The sequence below is a fragment of the Mobula hypostoma genome, chromosome 4 (assembly GCF_963921235.1).
Source record: "Mobula hypostoma chromosome 4, sMobHyp1.1, whole genome shotgun sequence".
NCBI lineage: Eukaryota > Metazoa > Chordata > Chondrichthyes > Myliobatiformes > Myliobatidae > Mobula > Mobula hypostoma.
Window position 1 is genome coordinate 162,755,104 of NC_086100.1, and position 26,365 is coordinate 162,781,468.

The following is a 26,365-nucleotide window of genomic DNA, read 5'->3' on the forward strand; positions in this document are numbered from 1 at the left end:
GATAGCCTCCAACCTGATGGCATGAATATCGATTTCTCCTTCCTGTAAAGAAATTCCTCCCCAACCACCCCTCTATTCTTCATTCTGACTTTTTACCTCTTCTCACCTGCCTATTACTTATCCCTGTGTCCTCTCCTCCTTCTCTTTCTCCTATGGTCCACTGTCCCCTCCTGTCAGATTTGTTCATCTCCAGCCCTTCACCTTTCCCACCCACCTGGCAACGCTATTACCATACAGCTGGCTTCATCCCCCTCCCTTTTATCCTGGCATCTTCCCCCTTCTTTTTTCAGTCCTGAGGAAAGGTCTCAGCCCAAAATATCGACTGTTTATTCTTTTCCATAGATGCTGCCTGGCCTGCTGAGTCCCTCCAGCATTTTGTGTGTGTTGCTTGGATTTCCAGTGTCTGTAGATTTTCTCTTGTTTGTGATTGGATTACCACCTATTTAACCCTAGCCTAATCATAGGACAATTCTAATGACCAATTAACCCACTAACCAGTACCTTTTAGCACTATGAGAGATAACTGGAAAAAGCTGACGTGTTCACAGGAAGGATTCTTGCAGAGGATGCTGGAATTGAACTCTGAACTTTGTTGTCCAGGCTGTAATAACATCGTGCTAACCACTACGTTACCGTGCCGCTAATATATATATAGTATGTGGCAGTACAATTAAATGTAATGATTTAACGAAGTACTTTGTATGGGTGCTTCCAGCTATTTCCACCCACAGGTATTCAGTGGAATAAGTTAATTTTTAAGAGCCCAGTATATATGTATATAGAATTCTTCATTTACTGAATTCTCAGTGCAAATTATTTCCATCAGTTTAATTACTGAGAATTCAAAACAATTGTATTGAACTTGTGTATGTGTCTTTATGAGGCTATCTTCCAGTGGTATGTTCTAAATCCACATGGAAAGATGAAGAGATTTGATGCTTCATGGGAATTAGATTTCATTAAGTGCATCCATTAAATATTAAGTGAAATGAGGCAAGGGTCAGGCAAGACTAATGAAACTGTGCTTTTCTCTACATTTCTTTATTCTCTCACTGATAGTATTGAAGCTGAAAAATAATAATACTGACCGGTGAAAAATGATCTAATATTCAGCAGGAAAACCTCTAAAATGGTGATGTTAGTGCTGTGTTATATGAAACAGATCTTTTGCTTAAAATTAGTTGGAGATTATCAATCCTGACTTTAGAGATTGGGAAAACAGATATAAGGATCGGTGGCCAGTATAGAGGATATTACTAAATTGTATTTCAACCAGATATAAATATATTAAGAAAATGGTTGGCAGCAGAATGAAAAAGCTAGTGGAGCTGCAGCCTTACAGTGTAATTGACCTATCTTGACAGGATTCAATTCTGACTTTAAGCACTTCCTGTGCATGTACTGTACGTTGTTTTCAAATTCTACCTGTTACTAAAAGAGTTTCCTCCTGGTGCTCTGGCAGCAGCTCCACGCCCTAAAATCGTGCAAGTAAGTAGGTTATTTGGCTAATGTAAATTGGCCAGAGCATGTGAATGTGTGGTAGAATCTGGGAGGAGCTGATAAGAAGTTGGATTAGTGTAAATGGGTGGCTCAAGGTTGGCACTGTCTTGGTGGGTTGAGGACCCTGTTTACTTGTTGTATGGCTCGATGAAAGTAAAATTTTAAAACCTCCTCAATACTGAAAATCTGAAATAGAAACAGAAAATGCTGGAACTATGATCAGCAGAATCCATTGAAAGAGAAGCAGATAGGCAAGAGATTGGACAACAGAAAGAGAAACACTTCAGATCCGAAATCCTTCATGAGAACAATAAAAATATTACAGTTCTTTGAAGAGGATTAATATATAAAGATCCACATTAATCCATCGAAACCATTCCTATAGACCTAATTCACCAAGAAAACCATGTTAGAAGTGGGAGACATGGGAGACATGTGAAAGTAAATAGTTATTAGGCATATCAGGAGAAAAAAATCAAATCAATTTCCTTCCAACCACCTAAGGTTTACAAAACTATCCCATATTTGTCAAACTGTCAGAGGTGTCTAAATAGAGACATAAAGTCAGAGCAATATAGCACAGTCACAGGCCCTTGGACCAAACAAGTTCATGCTGACCACATTGTCCATCTGGCAAATCTCAATTTCCTACATTTGACCAATATTCCTCCAAGCTCTACTTCCTCACATATATTTCCAAGCGCTTTTTAAATGATACTATCAAAGCTACTCAACCAATTCCATATACTCACTACTATATGGGTATAAAAGTTAATCTTTCCCCTCTCACCCTCAATCTGTGCCCTTTTTTTTGGACTCCACTACCCTGGGGAAAATACTGTTACCATCCAAATGATCTATGCCTCCCATCATTTTAAACACTTCTGGTAGGTCACCCCTCATTCTCCTACATTCCAAGGAGCAAAAGAGGCCAACCTCTCCCTGTAACCCAGGCCCTCTAGACCTGGCATCCTGGCGTTATCCTGGTAATTTTTTCTGCACTCTTTCTGGTCTAACCACATCTTTCCTCTAGCAGTGTGCCCAGTAAACAGAATTAGTTTAGGAACCTCTTAAGATGGTTCTTTTTCATTTAGAGTCTTACAAGAGTTTATGATCCATGAGATTAGGAGTGATATCTCAACATGGAATGATGATTGGTTTACTGAAAGAAGACAGAACATATGAACAAATTGAATATTTTCAGAGCAGTAGAGTAGAACCAGAGAAGCACCACATAGATCAGCATTTGGGCTCAGCAATTTCTCATCTGTAGTAATGATTAAGTCTTCCGCTGGTACAAAGTAAAGGGAGAGAATAATCTATGAGTTACTGTAAAAAAACATTTGTTCAATGGGCTGCCATGGGTATTGTTAGAAGCAGATCCAAGAGTAGCATTTCAGCAACTATAAGACAAATAAATATTCAAGAAAAAGAGAGACATATACCGGCAGAAGGGATTTAGTTTAACTTGGCACTGTGGTCAATGCAGACATCGTGGGCTGAAGGGCCATTTCCTGTCCTGTACTGTTCTATATTCTGTGTATTCCAAATGAACATTGACTGGTTAAGTGAAAATCAATAAACTATAGATGCTGTAAATCTGAAATTAAAACAAAAAAATGCTGTGAAGCAACACCTGGCAGGAGAGAAACAAGAGTACACGTTTCAGGTCAGTTTGATATGAAATAGTAATTGTGTTTCTCTTTAGTTTAGGGAGTTATAAATAAGGCTGAATAGCGGAACCTTGAAGGTAGTAATCTCTGGATTACTCCCAGTGCTATGGGAAGGAGTAGAAAGATAGACAGCAGGGGAACAAAAATCACAATTCCTTAAGTTTTAAGATAGCCATACATAAAAATTAAAGATTAGATTAGCTTCGTTTGTCACAAGTATGTCAAAACATCAAAACATTCAGTGAAAAGCATTAGTTGTATCAAATGAAGTCAGTGAGGATTGTACTGGGGCAGCCCACAAGTGGTGTCACACACTTGGTGCCACCATTGTATGCCCACAGTTTACTAATCCTAACCATACTTCTTTGGAATGTAGGAGGAAACCATACTTCTTTGGAATGTGGAGAAGGTCCAGAGGAGATTCACCAAGATGATTTCAGGAATGAAAGGGTTATCATACGAGGAATGTTTGATGGCTCTGGGTCTGTACTTGCTGGAATTCAGAAGGAAGAGGGGGGATCTCATTGAAATCTTTTGAATGTTGAAAGGCCTAGACAGAGTAGATGTGGAAAGGATTTTTCCCATGGTGGGAGAATCTAGGACAAGAGGGCACATCCTCAGGATAGAGGGGTGCCCCTTCAAATCAGAGATGCAGAGAAATTTCTTTAGCCAGGGGGTGGTGAATTTGTGGAATTTTTTTCCCACATGCAGCTGTGGAGGCCAGGTCGTTGGGTATATTTAAGGCAGAGATTGATAGGTTCTTGATTGGACATGGCAGCAAAGGATACGGGTCGAAGGCCGGGAGCTGGGGTTGAGGAAGAGAGAAAAAAAAGGATTCAGCTGATTGAATGGCGGAGCAGACCCAAAGGGCCAGATGGCCTAATTCTGCTGCTATGTCTTATGGTCTTATGGAAACGAGAACATTTGGAGAAAACCCATACGGTCATTGGGAGAACATTAAAAACTCCTTGCATTCAGCAGTGGGAATTGACCCCAATTGATGATTACTGGTGCTGTAAAGCAATTGCACTAACTGATACCATTCAAAAACCTTGCAAGAGAGTATTAGAGCATTAGAGAAGGGTCTTGGCCCAAAACGTCGACTGTACTTTTTTTCCATAGATGCTGCATGGCCTGCTGTGTTCCTCCAGCATTTTGCTTGTGTTGCTCTGACATTTGGAGAGTGTTTAAAGAACAACTGTACAGAGTACAGGATAAATGTGCTCCAATAAGATGGAAGTAAACAGATGCAAGGTAAGGGAACCCTGGATTTTGAGAGTGGTGGTGAATTTAGTCATAGTCATAGTCATAGTCATACTTTATTGATCCCGGGGGAAACTGGTTTTCGTTACAGTTGCACCATAAATAATAAATAGTAATAAAACCATAAATAGTAATATGTAAATTATGCCAGGAAATAAGTCCAGGATCAGCCTATTGGCTCAGGGTGTCTGACCCTCCAAGGGAGGAGTTGTAAAGTTTAATGGCCAAAGGCAGGAATGACTTCCTATGATGCTCAGTGTTGCATCTCGGTGGAATGAGTCTCTGGCTGAATGTACTCCTGTGCCCAACCAGTCCATTATGTAGTGGATGGGCGACATTGTCCAAGATGGCATGCAGCTTGGACAGCATCCTCTTTTCAGACACCACCGTGAGAGAGTCCAGTTCCATCCCCACAACATCACTGGCCTTACGAATGAGTTTGTTGATTCTGTTGGTGTCTGCCTGCCCCAGCACAACATGATAGCACTGGACACCACAGACTCGTAGAACATCCTCAGCATCATCCGACAGATGTTAAAGGACCTCAGTCTCCTCAGGAAATAGGGACGGCTCTGACCCTTCTTGTAGACAGCCTCAGTGTTCTTTGACCAGTCCAGTTTATTGTCAATTCGTTTCCCCAGGTATTTGTAATCTTCCACTATGTCCACACTGACCCCCTGGATAGAAACATGGAAGATAAGATGGAAAATAAAATGTATGTAATGTTTAGGAAGCTAAAACCAAACAGAGCAACTGAGTAGTATAATAATGCCAGAGAAGAACTCAAGAAGGGAATTAGTAGAGTCGAGAAGGGCTATGAATAGTTCTTGGTGAGTAGGATTAAAAAGAATCCTGAGACATTCAATACATACATCAAGAGCAAGAGGATAACTATGATTTGGTAGGACTACTCAAGGATAAAGAAGGAAACGTGTTTGGAGACGATGTGGGTAAGGTGCTAAATGAGTACTTTGCATCAGTAATTATCATGGAGAATGACTTAGAGGAGAGTGAGATCAGTGTGGAGAATGCTAATATCCTCGAGCAGAGGTTCCCAACCTGGGGCCCAAGCACCCATCATTTAATGGTAAAGATCCATGCCATTAAAACAGTTGGGAATCCCTGTCTAGGGCATTTCCAGATCAAAAAAGGAGGTTGTCTTGTGTCTCTTAAAGAACATTAGGATGGATATCTTCGAGGCTTGATGGGATATACGCTAGATAATTCAGAGAGGCAAGAGATGAGATTACTGGTGCCTTGACCAATATCTCTTTACCTTCTCTAGCCAAGGTCCTGAAGGATTGGCAAGTAACTAATGTCACATTATTTAACAAGGACATAGCAGGGAATCCTGGAGACAATGGAGCAGTAAGTCTCACATCATTGGTAGGGAAATTATTGCAGAGGATTTTAAAGGATAGAATCTATGTGCTTTGTAAAACCATGGCCTGATTAGAAATAGCCAACATGGCTTTGTGTGGGGGAAGTTGCCTTAATAATTTGACTGAATTTTTCGAGGAGGTGACAAACATAATTGAAAGTAGAGCAGGATATTGTCTTCACAGATCATAGTAAGGCGTATGCTAAGGTCCCTCATCCAGGAAATTAAGATGGATGGGATTCACAGTGAATTTGCCGTTTGGATTCAGAATTTGTTTGACCATGGAAGACGAAGGGTAGTGGTTAATAGGACTTCTTCTGGCAGGAGGTCTGTAACTAGTGTTGTTCTGAAGGGACCTGTATTCTATACAAGAAAGATAATGTTAGAATAATGTTATAAGTTGAGTAAAATATTTCCTTGGGTGAACAAGTTTGTTCATAGGATAAGGGGGTGACATTTGAAAAATGTGATTTAACTATCTTCCCTCATGAAGCTGGGAATCTTTTATGTCTAAAGGAGCCTTCAATGTTGTGATCAATATGCATATATACAATGCAAAAGTACATATCTTTAGAAGCTCAACCATGATGTTATTAAATAGCAAAGCAAGGTCATTTAGAAATTTTACCTGGATTGCATAACAATCATGTTAACATCTCATCAAAGCAGAGGGAATAAATTAGGTGACAGCCCCCTTCAAGAGTTATAAATATCTAAATTATGACTTCCCTGTGCCGAACAGAATGATGCAAAGAGCATAGGAAGTAGGAGCAGGATATTCATTTCCTGATGTATTTGTTCAGCTATTCATGATTGATCTGAGGTTACAGATTCAACAGTTAAATGGAGACACAAGAGACTACAGATACTGGAATCGGAAGCAACATAGACAAAGCTGGAGGAACCTGATCAGCCAGACAGTATCTGTGTAGGGAAATAGGCAGCTGACATTTTTGATTGAGAACATTTAACTGGTGCAGAAACATGAACTGAAATGAAGCATCAAATACCCATTTTCCTCTATAGATGTTGCCTGACCCACTGAGTTCCTGCAGGTTTTTCTTTTGTATATTGTTCAAAATCTTTTATCACCTGTTTCCCAAAATCCTTGATTCCTAAAAGGTCCATAGGTATGTCTGCTTGGCCTTGCAGAGGCATACTGCACATCCCTCTGAGGGATAGAACTCCAAAGATTCACAAAATGGAAAATTCTTCCTCACTTTGCTCTCAATTGTTGTAGACTTACTGATTTGCATAGGATAGAAACAGACCCTTCAGCAAAATTGGCCAGTGTTGATTGATCAATGTAGGTTTCTACAAATAAAACAAAGTGAGGCATTTCATGTTTAATGAAACCCTTAACACATGTTATTGAACTCCAAAACCTAAACACAAAAGCACACTAAAAAAAATCCTTGCATCACAACATCATCACGTCAGACCAGCCTCCTAAAGTGAAATCCTGACTCAATATCAGTGGTTGTGAATCATGTCCATTTGTCCCAAATACATTACCCCACACAGCCCCCCCCCCCAAGAATTCACTGAAACCGGCATTGTGAGCCTGTCTGGAATGCAAACAAGCTGCCTGACTCGGATCCTGTGTTCCATGGGTGGAGGAACTGTAATGTCCAGAGGAGCATTGACACATTCATGGTCATGTCATGATGCGGAATACTCCATTTCTTGGTGGGTCGCTTTAAAACAATCGACCAAAATAGGTTCAGGTCGACCCCTCTTATCTGTGATAAACATCTTCTCTGTCTATTCCAAAACATGCAACGGGCTGTCGTAAGGGGGCCTAAAGGGAAGTTGGTGTGCATGGTAGATGAAAACAAATGTGGCGTACTGTAGGTCACCAGGGACCCAAGAGTGCTGTATGTCATGATGGGAGGTAGGACTAGTTGAAAAGGAATTAAATTTATTGAGGAGAATAGAACACTGTTGAAAGGCCAACCAGGCAACCTGGCATCAGGACTGAAATCACCCAGCACTCGAAAGGGCTGCCCATTTATCAACTCAGTCATAGATGACTGCAGATCTGCTTTTGAAGCAATTCTGAGCCCCAGCAGGACCTATGGGAGAGGATAATGTCAACACTCATCGGTCAGGGAAGCTCTCAGATCAGCCATCAGCCTTTAAGGAGCAGTGAAAGCGCTCACATAGGCCATTGGACTGAGAATGAATCGCCATGGTGTGATGTAGCCTAACACCAAGGTTCTGGGCCAGCGCAGCCCGAAGGTCTGAAATGAATTGGGAACTGCGGTCAGAGGCAATAGATGAGGTGCGAACTGAGCAACCGAGGTGCTGGTGAATACCCGAGCCACGTCTGCAGCTGTCGTCAGTGATAGAGGGACGACCTCTGGCCACCTAGTGGTACGGACCATGGTAAGAAAGTGTGTGAAACTGCTGGAGGGGGGAAGAGGTCCAACAAGGCCCATAGTCACATTGTCAAACCATCGCTCAGGGATCTCAAAAGCTGCCATGACACTTGTACATAACTGTCATTTTTATCCACTGGCACTTCACACAAACTTCCCTCTAATCACGCATGTTCTTTCTGAGGCCATGCCAAACAAACTTTAGTGCAACCAGTTTCTGTGAGGTCTTCTGGCCCGGATCCAAAAGGCAATGTATGGAGTCAAAAACAGTCCATCTCCAGTTTGTGGTCATGATGGGGTGAGAGCAACCGGTTGAGACATCACACAGGAGAGAAACTCCAGCTTCCCCAAGCTTAATGTCAGCCAACCGCAAGCCTGTCACTGTTGTTTGGCAAGCCTGCACTTCTGGGTCAGTAACTTGGTCGGTTGTCATGCTGGCAGAGTCAGCCCCTACGTATGTGGCCTCAATGGCTGGCTGTGAGAGGCAACTGGCCACGGCATTGTTTTTCCTCTAGATATGTTGTATATCTGTTGTGAGCACGGATATGTATGCCAGGTGGTATTGCTGACATGCAGACCAAGGGTCTGATATTTTGGTCATTGTGTCCACGAGGGGTTTGTTGTCAACAAACGCTGTGAAATGGCAACCCTCTAGAAGTAAACAGAAATTACAGACAGCCAGGTAGAGATGAGCAGCTCACAGTCAAACGTGCTGTACTTCCTTTTGGGGGGATGGAGCTTCCGACCAACAAAGGTGAGAGGCTGCCTTGGCAGTTACCTGTTTTTCTGGGTCTAGTCTACACGTGTGGGTATGGACAGGTGGGCCCATTGTGGGAATGTGGCGGTCGACCACATGGTTTGTGACTGTAGTGGAGATGAGGGCTTGCTGAGGTTTGGGAATTCGCCCAGCAGTGGTGCATGTGCTTGAACTTACTGAAGGGAGCAGGGTATTGACCCAAAGTCCTTGACATCCACAAGCCGGCAATACTGAAGATCGACCAACAGTCCTTGGGCACACAGGCAATCTGCACCGAGCAGAGGTATAGGCACTTTAGCCAGGATGAAGTTCCATGTGCAAAGTCACCCACTGAAACAGAGTGTCACCCGTCATGTGCTGTAAGTCTGAACCTTGCTGCCTTTGGCACCTCCAGCGAGGTTTTGTTGCTCTTTGCCTTCTCATCAATGGGCAATGTTTGCAGCACACTCACTTGAGCATCTGTGTCACACAGGAAGTGTTGCCCTGAAATGGTGTCTATAATGAATAGTAGACATCCCTGCCAGCTGGAACCCACAGTGTTAACCTCTGATGTTCTCGAAGCTGCAAGGCAGTTGGCACTTCCTAGCGGTGTATGGGGTGTCTAGGGAGGGGTAGCGCCTCTGGGGTGGGGGGCCTGCCATGCCCTTTTCAGGACAGCTCGTCCAACTTTGGTCCTTACCTGGCGCTCAGCTCTCACCTGTGGCTCCAAGTAGCTGTAACACGCACAACGACTACACCCCAGTAAACCGCCTCGGCAGACGGGCCAATCGAGGTGAGGGTAGCCGACAGGTCTTCGACCCTCAGTGAGATAGGGGATCTGCCTGTCTCAGCTTGTGAAGTCTGGCCATGGCAGATTGAGTGGAAGAGACCAATTAATGGTCCAACAGTCAAGAAGGCAGGCCAGCAGGCGTTGGTGGAGTGCTAAGAGCATGACAAGGCACTTAGACGTCCTGGTCATCCACTGCAAGAGGTGGTATCCTCTTTAAACTCACCCGGCAGAAGGCAAAGGCAAACTGCTGCTGTAACCTGCCACGTACACGATTTCCCAATGTGTCAGAGCAGCATGGAGGGAAATGGTCCACCAACTGGAAATTCCAGATGTGACATAAGGATGAGCATAGCTAACCAAGCGAGCATGGTAAAAGCACAGACCTGGCATTGTCAGTTTCACAGCCGGGGACATTCTTATGTTGGGGGCCTTGCTGACCGGGCTTATTGAGGTAAAGGAAGGAGAAGGAATGATGCACCTTTGTGTAGCTGAGTGTAGACTACCAGCCATTTTAGCAAGCTCCCTATAGTCCTTCACAGGTGCATTAGCAAGAGCTATGCGAACCTGATCAGATATTTGCAGCATGAAGAGTTCTTTAAAAATAAAACAAGGAAGGTGATTTACCAGGAGAGACAGCAGTTGGTCCATTAGCTTTGAAGGTTTACCATTGCTGAGACCAGGTAGGGACAACAACTGTTTGGCATGGTCAGACTCTAATCGTTCAAAAGTCTGTAAAAGATGAATTTCCAGCTATCACTGTTTATCGTGTTCAGGCAGGTATTCAAGCACACTCACCTATCTCACAGCCGTGAAATGGCTGAGCGACACTACCACGAAGTAGAATTTGGTGTCATCAGCAGTGATTTCTCGCAGACCGAACTGGACCTCAGCTTGTACAAACTAAGCAGAAGCATTTTGCTCCCAAAATTCTGGCAGTTTCAAAGTGATTGCATTGGCCAACATGTTCAATAACTCCTGGAATTGTCCTGGAGCATCAGGGTCACCAATGTAGATTTTCGTACATAAAGCAAAGTGAAGCGTTTTATGTTCAATGAAACCCGTAACATATTTTATTGAACTCCAAAACCTAAACACAAAAGCGTGCTAAAAATCCCTTTATGTCAGAACATCATCACATCAGATCAGCCTCTTAAAGCAAACTGAATTTTAAAAGATCTTATTCGTGCCTCAACAACTTTCTCTAGCAGCTTATTCCACAAAAGTGCCACCCTTTGTGTAAAGTTGCACTCCAGAATTTGGCAGTCAGAATTCAGAATCTGATTCGGATTCTAATATCACTGGCATATGTCATGAAATTTGTTGTTTTGCAACAGCCGTATATCACAATAAACCTCAAGTGCCAATTAATTCCCTCTCTCACCTTAAATCTATGCCCTCTGTTTCTTGATTCCCTTACCCTAGGAGAATTGGCAACCCTTTAATCTGAGGTTATGTACTCCTGGTTCTGGATTCCCACATGAGGAAATCAGCAAGCAGGTCAGGATCCTGTATCCATGGCAACAATATTTGTGACGATTGATTGTAACTGAATGACTGGTCTTCAAGATTTTAATTATGACAGGTTCCAAAAATGATTGAAGTTCTCGTATATCTGAGTTATTTTCTCCACATTTATGAATTAAACCATCCCAAACTCCACCTGTGGAACTTACACGCACAGCTTCCAGGATGTTTGCATTTTGTGCTGGTGCATAGCAGGTTGCCTTGTTACATGGAGCACCAGCTATGTATTTTCATTCTCTTCTCCTCCATTTCTGAGAAAACAGAAAAGAACAGAATGTCAAACACATTCGAGCACCATATCCATTGATCCACCCTCACAGAGGAACTGTAGATGTCACTCAGCAGGCCATTATACATAATAATATTTCTCTGCTGGTCACAAGTGAAGAAAGGCACCACTAAGGCCATTACTGGAGAGAACTGTATAGAGCCCAGAATACAGAATCAGCCCATTTGATTCATGCAGTGCTTGTATTCCACACAGTCCTTCCTACCCCTATTCTATTCACTGTATCTACAAATCACCTCTGTTTTCTCTTGTGCTAATTTTGTTTTCTATGAGTTGTATCTATGTCTCAACAACTTTGTGCTTGGTGGCTAATAGTTTCAAAGTTTTGCATTCAGACCACTCTGAGTGAAGAAGAGTCTACCGTATTTCAGCTGAAGGGCCTCAACTTGAAATGTCAATACTATATATGTTACTTCAGACCACGCAATATTGTTGTTTCTTAAATGCCCTCAGAAATAGCTGAGCAAGCAGTTTGTTCAAGGCCATTGAGGGATGGAAAATAAATGTCAGATTTGCCACCAGAATCCACATCCTAAAGCACGATTAGGAGGAAAGAACCCAGCATTAAATAATTGAATTGGCCGAATATGTGTCCTTTCCATCTTTGTTTGATAAATCCTTTGTTCTTTGCTTAATTTCTTTGCTCATTCCCCCCTCTGAGAGAAGCACTAAAAAGGAATTGGATCAAACCAGGATGAGTGTAAATGAATGGTTAAAAATGAGCGCAAATTCAGTGAACCAGAAGTCCAGTTTCCTTACTTTATGCGTCTATGACTCCATGAATATTTCTAGAGTAGTAATTTAATGGTCTTTTTCCCTTAAACCTTGGAGCAAAGCTTCCAGTGGGGCAATGAAATGTCTGCCTTTTAAATTGTGATCTCTGCTTCGTTCACAATAACATAGCTTTGGCCCTATCTTCTCAGTTGCTTGAGCGTCATCTAATTGTAGTTTATAGTTTAGCAATAAGTTTGTACTTCATTTAACTGCTCAGAGTCTGTAGAATAAAAACATTGTTCAAGATTTGCATCTACACATTTTAGCTCAGTTTTTTTTCTTTTGGATGAGCTTCAGAAATTCATGAGGAATTATAACACTGACCACAATATTTCCCCAGGTACGGAAATAAATAGAACTTGTATTAAGGAGCCTGCAAAAATCCACAAATAATCGCATCAGGTCAGCACCAGTAATTATGTGGTTGTGTATTGGACCAGTAATCCAAAAGCCCAGTGTAATAATCCGGAGATAAGAGTTCAAATCCCACCGTGACAACTAGGGAATTTAAATTCTGAGAATTCCATAATTCTGTAAGACAGTTCTAGAATTAGTAATGGTGACCATAAAACTGCCAAGTAGATGTAATAAAAATATTCACCGATGTTCTTTAGAGAAGGAAAGATTTGATCCTTATAAATCAGTGACTCCTGGAACAACAGATGCATCGTTGATTCATAATTGCCCTCTTAAATGGCACAGCAAACCACATATTTCCAACTTAATGAAGGTTCATGCACATCCAGAGTCTCAGCACCTCTGCACATTATCCTTGAGGCAGTTGTGATGGGAAAAGGCCATCATAATCTTACTTCTGGAGTGTATCCTTGCCAAAATGAAATGCAATGTTGGAAAATGCATGGTCATGCACTTTGGTAGTAGAAATAAACGTGCAGTCTACAAATGTTTGTATTTTCTGAATTGGAGGAAATCCAGGAATATGAGATGCGGAGGGACTTGGGAGTCCTCGTGCAGAACAGCCTGAAGGGTAACGCAGGTAGAGGAAGGCAAATGCCATGTCAACCATATAACTATATAACAATTACAGCACGGAAACAGGCCATCTCGGCCCTTCTAGTCCGTGCCAAACTCTTACTCTCTTAGTCCCACCAACCTGCGCTTAGCCCATAACCCTCCATTCCTTTCCTATCCATATATCTATCCAACTTACCTTTAAATGACAACATCGGACCTGCCTCAACCACTTCTGCTGGAAGCTCGTTCCACACAGCTACCACTCTCTGAGTAAAGAAGTTCCCCCTCATGTTACCCCTAAACTTTTGCCCTTTAACTCTCAACTCATGTCCTCTTGTTTGAATCTCCCCCACTCTCAATGGAAAAAGCCTATCCACGTCAACTCTATCTATCCCCCTCATAATTTTAAATACCTCTATCAAGTCCCCCTCAACCTTCTACTCTCCAAAGAATAAAGACCTAACTCGTTCAACCTTTCTCTGTAACTTAGGAGATGAAACCCAGGCAACATTTTAGTAACTCTCCACTGTACTCTCTCAATTTTATTGACATCTTTCCTATAATTCGGTGACCAGAACTGTACACAATGTTAGCATTCATTTCAAGAGGTCTAGAATACAAAAGCAAGGATGTGCTGCTGAGGCTTTATAAGGCACTGCTGAGGCCTCACCTTGAGAATTGTGAACAGTTTTGGGCCCCTCATGTTAGAAAAGATGTGCTGGCATTGGAGAAGGGCCAGAGGAGGTTCACAAGGATGATTCCAGAAATGAAAGGATTATCATACGAGAAATGGTGGATGGCTCTGGGTTTGTACTCGTTAGAATTCAGAAGGATGAGAGGGGATCTCATTGAAACCTTTCAAATGTTGAAAGGCCTAGACAGAGTAGATGTGGAAAGAAAGTTTTTCATGGTGGGAGAGTCTAGGACAAGGAGGCACAGCCTCAGTATAGAGGGGTTCCCTTTCAAAACAGAGATATGGAGAAATTTCTTTAGCCAAAGGGTGGTGAATTTGTGGAATTTGTTGCCACATGCCGCTGTGGAGGCCAGGTCGTTGGGTGTATTTAAGTCAAGAGATTGATAGGTTCTTGATTGGACATGGCATCAGAGGTTACGCGGAGAAGGCCGGGAACTGGGGTTGAGGAAGAGATTAAAAAAAAGGTTCAGCCATGATTGAATGGTAGAGCAGACTCGATGGGCCTTATTCTGCTTCTATGTCTTATAGTCTATGGTCTAAGAAGGGATACATGGTCTTTGATGACAGGGCAGGACTCAGATTCAATAAAATTTTGAAAGGGATGGATAAGAAAGAAGTAGGAAAGTTGGTTCCATTGGTAGATGAGACTAGATCTAGGGGACATAGCCTCAAGATTCAGGGGAGAAGATTTAGGATGGAGATGAGGAGAAACTGTTTTTCCCAGCGAGTGGTGAATCTGTGGAAAGCAGTTGAGGCTTCTTCACTAAATATATTAAAGAAACAGTTAGAAAGGTTTTTACATAGTAAGGGGTTATGGGGAAAAGGCAGGTAGATGGACCTGAGTTTATGGACAGATCAGCTCTAAACTTATTGAATGGCAGGGCAGGCTTGATGGGCAGAACGGCCTACTCCTACTCCTATTTCTTATGTTTTAGTATATGTATGTATATTGAAACATACAGTGAAATGTAATGTTTGCTTTAACAATCAATACACCTAAAGATGTGCTGGGGGCAGCCAGAAAGTGTTGTCTCAGCATAGCCTGCTCACAATACTCAGCAGAACACAGAACACAACCGAACAGAACAAGCAAGAAAACAGCAACAAGCCCCTTTTCTCCCAGCCGCCTACTCACACACACTAACAGCACAACTCCATTTCAGGCTTCTGGGCCTCTAGTCTCCAGTCTCCAGGATTTCTCCACTAGACTTCGAATTCTGGACTTCCAATCCACCTTTGGGCTTCAATCTTCAGTTTGGAACCCCGGTCCAGCCGATAACAGGACCCAAGTTCCAGGTTGGAACTCCAGGTGTGCAGCTGACTGGCCCTCGTGCCTCCTTGATCCAATCCCACCACCCACCGGCCTTGGCCAGCCCGACATTCATGGATGTCCTTCATCACACACCCACGTTGCTGCACTTTGAATGCAGAGCAGAGACCTAGACTGTGAATGCCCTTTTTCCCCTGTCCACATTGCTGCACTTTGAACTCCTCCACATCTCTGTCCCTAAACCTCAATATGAAATCTAACTACCCCACATCTGTTTGCCTGAACCCTAACTTGACTCCTAACTCCCCTCTCTGTACCTAAAACCATTAACACAGAGTTTTTAAAAAAAAGCTGTGTCTGAGGCACAGTCTCAAGAGAATGCAGAAATTTTGACTGGAAGATCTTAACATATCTCTGATCTACAGCTGTTCCCAGGAACAGACACAAAGATAATCATTGACTGCTACTAGAAGATTATCAGTACAATCAAGCCTGCTGGCCTTGTAGAATAAAGAGCTGTTCATGGCTGAATGTTGAACACATTGCTAGTTCAAGACTGCATGTTGAGGGGTGCACTGAAGTATTGTTCTGCCACGAAGGCCATAGGCCGTAAGGTCGCAATTTAAGTCCCTCTTGTCAGTACACACTGAGTTGGCAGGAACCCAAGTAATTATTTCTTGGACATGTTGTTCAAGCAATCTAAAGAAAGTTTGGAGTCAACAAGCCGTAGAGTTATACAGCACAGAAATAAGCCCTTCAGTCTAACTCATTCTTGCTGACCAAGATGTCCCATCCTAGCTAGTCCCAATTGCCAGTGGTTGGCCCATCATCTTGTAATAATTTTCAATCCATGTACTTGTCCAACTGTTTTTTTTAAGTTGTTATATTACCTGCCTCAATCACTTCCTCTGACTGGTCATTCAACATAGATTCCACCCTGAATTGCCCCTCAAATTCTTCTAAATCTCATCCCTCACTTTAAACCTATGTCACCTAGATCTTGAATCCCCATTTCTGGGAAAAAGACTGAGGGGATTCACCCTATCTGATATAATTTGATGACATACTGATATGATGTAAATCTTGTCATTAGTGAATGGTCTGTCTGGTAATGTGGTTGGTGACATGGGAATGTACTATGTTAATATTTGTGTATAAAGCATATTTTGTAAAAAAAAACCTTTGGATGTTCAATGAATGGGAGCCTTGCCATCAATGTTCATGTCCATTGAATGAATAAAAAAACACACAATTTTCACACTATTGATTCACTGAATTGTTTATTACTTCAAAGATAAACTACACAGAATAACATTCCTTGAACAATGCTGTTTTTTGATAGCATCGGGTTTCTTGCCTGATATGAAGAACTTTCTCTTGAATCACTTTCTCCTGCAATTCTTCAAGCATTCAAACCTAGTATAATGGTGAAACTTAAATTCAGCTGGCATTATTTACTTCAGAGTGTTAAACTTAATTTTCCAGATTTTGAAGTCATAACACATTTGCTTAAGGAACATGTTTCGATGTATCCTTCCTTGTAATTCTGCGCCTTTGTGCTACTGCATATTCTGTAGTCACGTCAATAGTAATTACAGCAGCTCTGCTGATACTGCTGTTTGCCTCCGACTGCTACACGTCAAGTTGCTTCAGGCAGCAGGAAGATTAACTTTAAGCTATTCTGTTTACACTGTAACACAGCAGGTTGACTGGCAAAGAAAAACCACAACACAATTACATCTGTGGCTGCAGATAGCTCTTCAAATGCACCTCAGATCACTGCAGTGTAAATTAATTCAACTAACGTTACTAGAAAGTCTTGCAGCTTTTCCCTGAATTCTAACATTTTTTTCTTACATTTTTTCATATGTTTTAACTGCATGATAACTCACTAGAATTAATGCTGAAGCATGTCTGCAGGTGCTTCAGGTAGAAGGGAGTGGTGGGTTGATGATGGATGGTGGAAGGAGATGAACTATTTTGAAAGGATTAAGGAAATGTAACTTTCCAAGGCATCAAGAGATTAGTTAGAAGACTAATCTCTCGATGCCTTGAGTTCCACGGTAGCATTGCGGTTAGTGTGACACTATTACAGCTCAGGGCATCGGAGTTTGGAGTTCAATTCCGGTGTCACCTGTAAGGAGTCTTTACGTCCTCCCTGTGAAATGCATGTGTTTCCTCTGGGTACTCTAGCACCTACTGTCCTGTACTGTCCAAACCTAACAAGTGGGTTAATTGGTCCTTGTACGTTTGTAGATTGTCCTGCGATTAAGTTCAGGTAAATCGGGATTGCTGGGGTGGCCTGGGATCAAAGGGCCAGAAAGGCCCTCTTTGTGCATGTATTGCTAAATAAATACATAATATATGCTTGCACGGATAAGAGAAGCTTTTTATAAAACAGAGGTTAGAAAGAGTGGGGGGTGGGAGACTTCATAATGAAAATCTAGACATGCAGTTGTGACTGATTTTGACTCTACTTGTGGGGTAATGAAAGAGGAAATCATCAACAAGACATAATGACCATGAAGAGTCAGAAGGGAATATAATGCTGCAGGATCATAGGAAGATAAGGGGAGGAAAAGAGAGAAGGCATTGTAATATGGATGAACATAATGGCTAACTTTGCATACAGCCCTGAAGGAGGTACATTATCATATTTTTGTGACTCAAATATTGGCCAGAGTAATAGGAGCAGACTTTACAAAAAGATGACCAAAAATAAAGTTGAAGATGCTGGAAATCTAAAATAAAAACAGAAAATGCTCAAAACATGCCATGGAAAGAAGAGGAAACATTAACATTTCAGGTCCTTCAGTTAACTGCTCCATCAGAACAGTTCTCCTGTAGTTGGTAACATTTTGTGGCTTTCTTCATGGGTTATCTTAGTTTATAAAAAGTCAGGCATGGCTTCTGTTCTTCCATGAGACTTTAAGGAGATACCTTGGTTAACAGCGGAGGAATATTGGTTGAAAATGCCTTGTCTGTAATCGAAATGATGGATATGGAATCATCCAGGAGAAGGCCTCTGGAGCTATAATGCAAGGTGAAGATATGATTAAATGTTGTAGGGAGACTGAGGAGAAAATGAAGAACAAATGAACAAGGTTACATTCATGAAGAATGACAAAAGACATGGATCCAAGGACAGGCCATTCGAACCTGCTTAACTATTCCATCACTGATATTCTGATTGACCCCTGCCCAATCCCCATGACCCTGTATCCCCAGGTGGTACTAAAATTGGTCTCGTTCTTAAATGATGACTCAGTACACAAGGCTCATGGTCGTATTAAAATCCAATGATCCATAATTTCATGATGGAAGAAATTCCTCATCATTTCATTTGGACATCTTTTCCTAAGACTATCCCCTCATTCTAGATCCTTTCTGGGAAAAAATGTCTACAGGGCATTTACCATTCTCAGCTCTCCAAATCTTGCAAATTTCAATGAGGTCACCTCAAGCTTCCAAATATCAGAGATAGTAGATTCATTCAGCAGTTATTCTTCATAATCCTTTCAATCGTGGAATTAATGTGGTCAAACATTACCACGACATCTTCTGTTTCCTTTTTATGACAAGTTTCTAGCGTCTATAGGTTATGTATGTCCTTCCTGAAAATGAGAACAAAACTCTATATGGTATAGCAGATGTGCTCTCACCTGAGTTCGGTGCACTTGTACCAAGATTTCCTAGTTTTATTCTCTAATACCCCTATTCACCCCTACGCAATGAAGGCCAATATTCCTTTTGCATTACTAGTTATTGTATTTGCATGGTCATTTAAAATAAAAGCAGAAAATACTCAACGAGTTAGGCAGCATCTGTGGAAAGAGAAACAGTTAATATTTCAAATTGCTTAGTTTCTTCAGCATCTTTTGTGTTTTTTTTTATTTTAAGTTTCTGGTTTTTGTTTTATTTTCATCCTCATGTTAACGTTCTGTGTTGTGTATCTACAATCACCCAGCTCTCTCTGAATGCCACCATTTACTATTTCTTCTTCATGCTGTAGTTAAAGTTGACTTCAAGCAGAGAGACTGACAAAAGAAAGAAAAATCTAGCCACTGAGATGTGAGATCATTGCCTAAAGACATTGGACAGGAAAAGTCTTCAGATATTGGACAACAATTGCATTAAATTTTAAGTCTGATGTCTTAGTGATGAAGTTAACTTTCAAAGGAAAAGCTGTTGTTGCTTTACACATTTCCTATGACACAGATGAAGGCTATTGGCTCCATCAAATTAGTGATCTCTTAGCAACTCCATTCCTCTTTCCCTGTCATCTGTTTTCACCATATTTACATTAACTCCCCTCAGGTGTTCCCACACACAAACACTGGGCCCAATGTATACGGACCAATAAATTACCCAACCACCTGTTTCCGGGATATGGGAAGAAACAAGAGCACCCAGAGAAAACCCACATGGTTATAAAGATAATATGGCAAGGCTGCACCGGAGATCAGGATCGAACTTGAGTCTCCCTTTCTGAGGCAGCAACGTCAGTGCACCACTTAATTTCCCAGAACGTTATTAAATATAATACTTTAATATCTAAAGTATGCTATTGGATGTTTAAACCGCAATTTATAATGAAGATACAATATTCTCCATTATAAATTACATGGTGAACAATAAAGTGAACCTTAGGCTATGTTTTCTATCACCTCATTACATTTTCATCACATCCAAAAGACCGAGTCTGAAATATAGCCGGAGACTGTATAATAAACTCTTATACAAAATTGAGATTAATTTAGCTCACATTTCGAAAAAAATAGTATTGCAAGTTCAAAAAGTCCTTACTAGGGATTCTATAACTTAACCTGATATTTAACAAGATAATTATTTTTCTTTGCCTGCCAGATATCCGAGGAATACAGGATTTTCTGGACAAAGCCTCCCAGCAGGGAATGGATGTCGCTCTGCAGAAAGTGGAAAGCAACGTCAATAGGATGATCAGCACCATGTTTGCCACAATGCGTTTGGAAGAGATGAATCGGTACCGGGACACACTACGACGTGCTATTCTATTTCTGAGCCCACAAACTGCAAAGGCCTTTGTTTCTCAGGTAGGAATGCTGCAGTTTATGTCTATGCCGTGGCAGAAAAGTATTATGTTGAGGATGAACCCACTGATTCGTGCTATAGAACCAGTCTGAGACAGGCCAAACAGTTTGAAACTGTATACTTAGCAGTTTAGAAAGATGAAGGAGGACTTTATTCAAGCATGTATGATCTGAAGGGTACCTGTCAGGGTAGATGTTGAAGTGCTTTCACTGGTAGGAAAGTATTGAACAAGGGGAAATAGAGAGTAGCTAAAGGGCCAGTCATTTAAAACTGAGGTTGAAAGGAACTTATACTTTCATAGGATATGAATCTCTGGAATTCTCCGCCCCTGAAGGGATGGAGACCAACATATTAGATATAATTAAGGTGACGATGGATAAATATTTGAAAAATCTAAGATCTGAAGGCTATGGGTAAGTGCAATAAAAGAGGGGCTAAGGTAAGCACTGATACAATAACACGAGACAGGCACAATAACATTTAAAAGAGTTTGGCCAAAGTACATAATTCCTTTATGTATTACACTGTGACTCTTTCAGACATGATCATATTGAATCATGCAGCCTTCTTATAACTGATGAAATATTATTCTTTGAAAAGTAAGACAGTGACATTCCAGTAGATTCTACTATTCAATTCACTTATATTAGAACTGGATATTAGATGAACTGAGTTACAAGAAGACAGGTTAGATGCTGACGAGGCTCTTTGTGTGGTGAAAGAATGTGCAACTATATTAGTATAAAAGGATACTCATTGAAGACAACAGTTAAGGGGATAATTCATTAAGACTTAGACTTAGAAACTCAGGAAGCTTTGGAATTCTTTATCCCAGAGAGGATGATCAGTCACTGAGATGATTCAGGATGATTACATAATTATGTTTGGGGCACAGGAGAATCCAAGGTTATGGGGGACAAGCAAGAGAATGGGTTTGAACCAACCGTGGTTTTATTCAGAATCAAGTTTATAATCACGGATATATGTTCTGAAATTTGTTGCTTTGTGGCGGCAATGTAGTGCAAGAACATAAAAAAATCACTGTAAGTGACGATGAAAAATAAAATAAGATGGATAGTTAAATAAATAGCGCAAAAAAGGAATAGCGAGAGAGTGTTTATGGGTTCACAGATCATGATAGGGCCCGAGGGGAAACTCTTTCACACAAAGGGTGGTGGGTGTGTGGAAGGAGCTTCCAGAGGAAGCTGTAGAGGCTGGGACAATTAAAACATTTAGAAGACGTGCAGACAGGCACATGAATAGAAACAGTTTAGAAGGATATGGGCCAAATGCTTACAATGGGACTAGCACGTTGGTTAACACGGATGAGTTGGGCCAACAGGACCATTACCATGCTGCATAACTCAGTGAATAAATGCTGATAACTCGTGCATTTATGGGGAGGGAGGAAGAAATAATAAAGATAGAAAGGGGTAAGACAATGGAGGGAATTTTCCTCAAGCATGAGAATTTCAGAGCTAAAGTGATACTGAACCAGTCATTCAAAGTACATAAATGTCATCATATACAACCCTGAGATTCATTCTCTTGTGGGCATACTCAATAAATCCATACTAGAATAATAACCATAGTAGAATCAATGATAGACCACACCAAATTAGGCATTGAACCAATGTGCAAAAGATGACAAATTGGGAAAATCCTCTTTGGTTCAAGAGCTTGATGATTGAGAGGGAATAACTGTTCCTGAACCTGGTAGCATGAGTCCTGAGGCTCTTGTACCACCTTCCTGATGACAGTAGCGAGAGGAGACCATGACCTAGGAAGTGCATATCCCTGGAGGTGGATGCTGCTTTCCTGCAACAATGCTCCATAAATGAGCTCAGTGGTGGGGAAGGCTTTACCTGTAAAGGTCTGAGCCGCTGCGTTTTGTAGGATTTTCCATTCGATGGCATTGGTGTTTCCATACCAAGATGTGATCCAGCCAGTCAACATACTCTCCACTACACATGTATAGAAGTTTATCGAAGTTTTAGATGTTATGTTGAATCTTCACAAACTCCTAAGGAAGTGGAGCCATGCTTTCTTTGTAATTGAAGTTGCACACCGTGCTCAGGACAGATGCTCTGAAATAATACCAAGGAATTTAAAGTTGCTAATTCTCTCCACCCCAATCCTTCAATATGGACTTGCTCATAAACCTCCGGTTTCCTCCTTCTGAAGTCAGTAATCAGCTCCTTGGTCTTCCTGGCATTGAGTAAGAGGTTGTTGTTATGGCAGCACTCAGCCATATGTTCAATCTCCCTTCTATATATTGATTTGTCTATGTAGTCAGCCTATGCTAGTGGTGTTATCAGCACCTTGACATCAGTATTGGAGCTGTGCTTAGCCACACAGTCATAAGTGTAAAGCGAGTAGAGCCAGAGGCAAAGCACACTGTCTTGTGGTGCTTCTGTGCTGATGGAGATTGTGGAGAGATGTTTTTGCCAATCAGAACTAACTGGGATCTTCCAGTGAGGAAATTAAGGATCCAGTTGCAAAAGGAGATATGGAGAACAAGGTCTTGATGCTTATTGATTAGTTTTGAGAGGATGATAGTATTGAATGCCAATAAAGAGCTTCCTGATGTATGTATCTTTGCTGTCCAGCTGTCCTAGGGTTAAGTGAAGAGCAAATGAGATAGCGTCTGCTGTGGACCTTTATCTCCAGTAGGCAAATTGGAGTGGATTCAAATAGCTTCTCAGACAGGAGTTGGTATCTTTCATCACCAACTTCTCAAAACACTTCATCACTGTAAATGTAACTGCTACTGGACAATAGTCATTGAGGCAGGTTACAATGTTCTTCTAAGGCACTAGTAAAAGTGAAGATGGGTAGCTCAGACTGCTGAAGTGAGAGGTTAAAGATCTCAGTGAACACTCCAGCCAACTGATCAGCACACGTCTTCTGTACTTGGCCAGGTAACCCATATGAGTCAGATGCTTTTCGTTGGTTCACCCTCCCAAAAGCAGCCTACACATCAGTCTTAGAGACAGAAATCACAGGATTTTCAGGGTATCTGGGAATTTGTGATGTCTCCTCCACATTTTGATGGTCAAAGCAAGCATAGAAGGCATTGAGTTCCTCTGGATGCAAAGCCCTGTTGTTGCATATGTTTGATTTAACTTTATAAGAGGGGATAGTATTCAGGCCCTGCAACAACTGTTGAGCATCTTTCATTGTGTTAGGTTTAGTCCAGAATTGCCAGATGGCTTTCTGGAGATCGTATCTGGACTTCTTGTAACTTTCTTGTTTACCAAACTTGAATGCTTTTGATCTGGCCCTCAGCAGATTGTAGATCTCATAGTTCATCCAAAGCTTCTGATTGGAGAAGATCCTGAAAGGTTTTGTGGGGACACACTCATCTACAACTGTTTTAATAAAGTCCATGACAACCATGATGTATCCATGAACATGGCCCAGTCAACCAACTAGAAGCCATCTGTAGCTGCTCCTCTGCCTGTCATGACCACATTTTTGTTGTCCCAGCCTCTGGAGTTTTGCTCTTTAGCCTCTGCATGTTTGCGGATAGGAGAAGGACAGCCAAGTGATCAAGTTTACCAAAATGCGGTCTGGGCATGAAACAGTAGGCATTCCTTGTTTTAGCATAACAGTGGTCTACTGTGTCAGGACCTTGTAATATATGGATCCCTTTTACAGCAATGACCCCCCCCCCCCTTAGCATGACATATAGATTTGTTGTCTGAGCATGCACATATGCTGTTGTATATGAATGTGCATTGTTCTCACTCTCTCTTACTGCAATGTGATTACACCAGTTAAAGCCACCTCCACGTGTGTGCATTTATTTAAGCAATATGTAGTTGTACACAGAGACAAGAAGTTGGCAATGAGTAGGACCCTGAATGTTCGAAAATATGACAATCTGCACCGACAGTTATGGGACAAAACAGTGAGAGATATACAGCATGAGAAAGCCGTCGTGGACGCTAACAAAGGAATGCGTGAGTAACAGTGAAAGACGCGCTGAATTTGAAGTGAAAGTAACATGGCGATGGCTTCATTCAGGAAATTTGATGAACTTGATAACACTAATGAAGACTGTATTGAGAGGGTTGAACTGTATTGCAACACAAACAAACACTCACAACACGCTGGAGGAACTCAGCAGGTCGGGCAGCATCTGTGGAAACAATCAGTCAACTAGTGTTTGCAACACAAACAACTTGGAAGAGTGAAAAAAAGCCCCTACACTTCTTAGCTTAATGTGCCCAAGAAAGTACAGTCTTTTACGTAACTTAGGAACCCCTGCAAATGCAGCAAACAAGACATTCAATGAAATTGTTACAGTTTTCCAAAATCACTTCGGCCCCCAAACAGCTAGTAATAGCTGAAAGATTTGAATTTTACAAAATGAACCAGTCAAAAGATAAAAGCATTTCTGAATACATTGCAGAACTGTACAAACCCTCCCAATACTGTAACTTTAGAGATGGACTTTCTGATGCATTAAGGGACAGACTTGTATGTGGCAGGCATAGTGAAAGGACTCAAAAGAAGCTGCTGTCTGAAAGAGACCTAACCTTAGAACAAGCGTTGACCATTGCAATATCGTGAGAGACTGCAGAAAAGGATGCAACAAATTACTGAAAAGGAGTTTTGAATGTGAAATGCACAAAATGTCTCTGAATGGTGCAAAAAGCCAAATATGTATCAATGTGGCAAATCCTCCCATGATGCAAATGGCTGCTGGTTCAAAGTAAAAGTCGGCAGAAACTGTCACAGATAAGATCACATAGAGAGCAGACTGACTACAACAGACTGTTTTCTAAGATTCCATTAGAGAGGAGCTCAGTGATGTTAATGATTCCCAAATCTGACCGTACGAGTCTTCAAACGCCTGAGTCTTCTCTCGGAGGGAAGAGGGATGAAAAGTCTGTTGGCTGGGTGGGTCGTGTCCTTGATTATCCTGGCGGCACTGCTTCGACAGCGTGTGGTGTAAAGTGAGTCCACAGACGGAAGATTGATTTGTGTGATGTGCTGCGCCGTGTTCACAATTTTCTGCAGCTTCTTTCCATCTTGGACTGGACAACTTCCATACCAGGTTGTGATGCACCCTAGAAGAATGCTTTCTACGGTGCATCTATAAAAATTAATGAGGATTTAAGGGGACAGGCCAAATTTGTTTAGTTTTCTCAGGAAATAAAGGCGCTGGTGGGCCTTCTTGGCAGTGAACTCTGCTTGGTTGGACCAAGTCAGGTCATTTGTGATATTGACCCCGAGGAACTTAAAGCTTTTGACCTGTTCCACTTGCGCACCACCGATGTAAATTGGGTCGTGCAGTCCGCTACTCCTTCTGAAGTCAACAACCAATTCCTTCGTCTTGCTGATGTTGAGGGATAGGTTATTGTCTTCGCACCATGCCACCAGATTCTTAATTTCCTCTCTGTACTCAAACTCATCATTACCTGAGATATGGCCTACAATTGTTGTGCCATCAGCAAACTTACATATTGAGTTTGATGGAAACTTGGCTACACAATCATGAGTGTACAGTGAGTACAGCAGGAGGCTGAGTACACAGCCTTGTGGGGCACCGGTGCTCAGAGTGATTGTAGAGGAGAGCTTGTCCCCTATTTTTACAGCCTTGGTCCTGTCTGTGAGGAAGTTGAAGATCCAGCTGCAGATCTGAGTGCTAAAGCCCAGGTTCCGGAGCTTAGGAATCAGTTTATTTGGAATGATGGTATTAAAGGCAGAGCTGTTAGTCAATGAAAAGGAGCCTTACTTATGCGTTTTTATTCTCCAGGTGCTCTAAGGAGGAATGTAGGGCCAGAGAGATGGCATCTGCCATTGACCTGTTGCTCCATTAGGCAAATTGCAAAATGTCGAGGTTGACCGGTAGGCTGTGGTTGATGTATGCCATAACAAATCACTCGAAGCACTTCACAGCAATTGATGTCAGAGCCACAGGTCGATAGTCATTCAGGCATGCCACCTTGCTCTTCTTTGGCACTGGGATTATAGTTGCCTTCTTAAAACACAAGGGGATCTTAGACTGAAGCAAGGAGCAGTTGAAGATGTCAG

The 26,365-nt window shown here is 41.8% G+C and overlaps 1 protein-coding gene across 2 annotated transcripts in view; it reads left to right on the top strand.

Moving 5' to 3' along the window:
* The window catches only part of grid2 (glutamate receptor, ionotropic, delta 2), a 1,226,075-nt gene that overhangs the window by 845,850 nt on the left and 353,860 nt on the right, over positions 1–26,365 (top strand). For both annotated transcript variants that reach the window (XM_063046850.1, XM_063046851.1), the window contains exon 4: positions 20,117–20,322. In XM_063046850.1, coding sequence (XP_062902920.1) covers positions 20,117–20,322 — 206 coding nt within the window. The remainder of the gene's footprint in view (positions 1–20,116; positions 20,323–26,365) is intronic.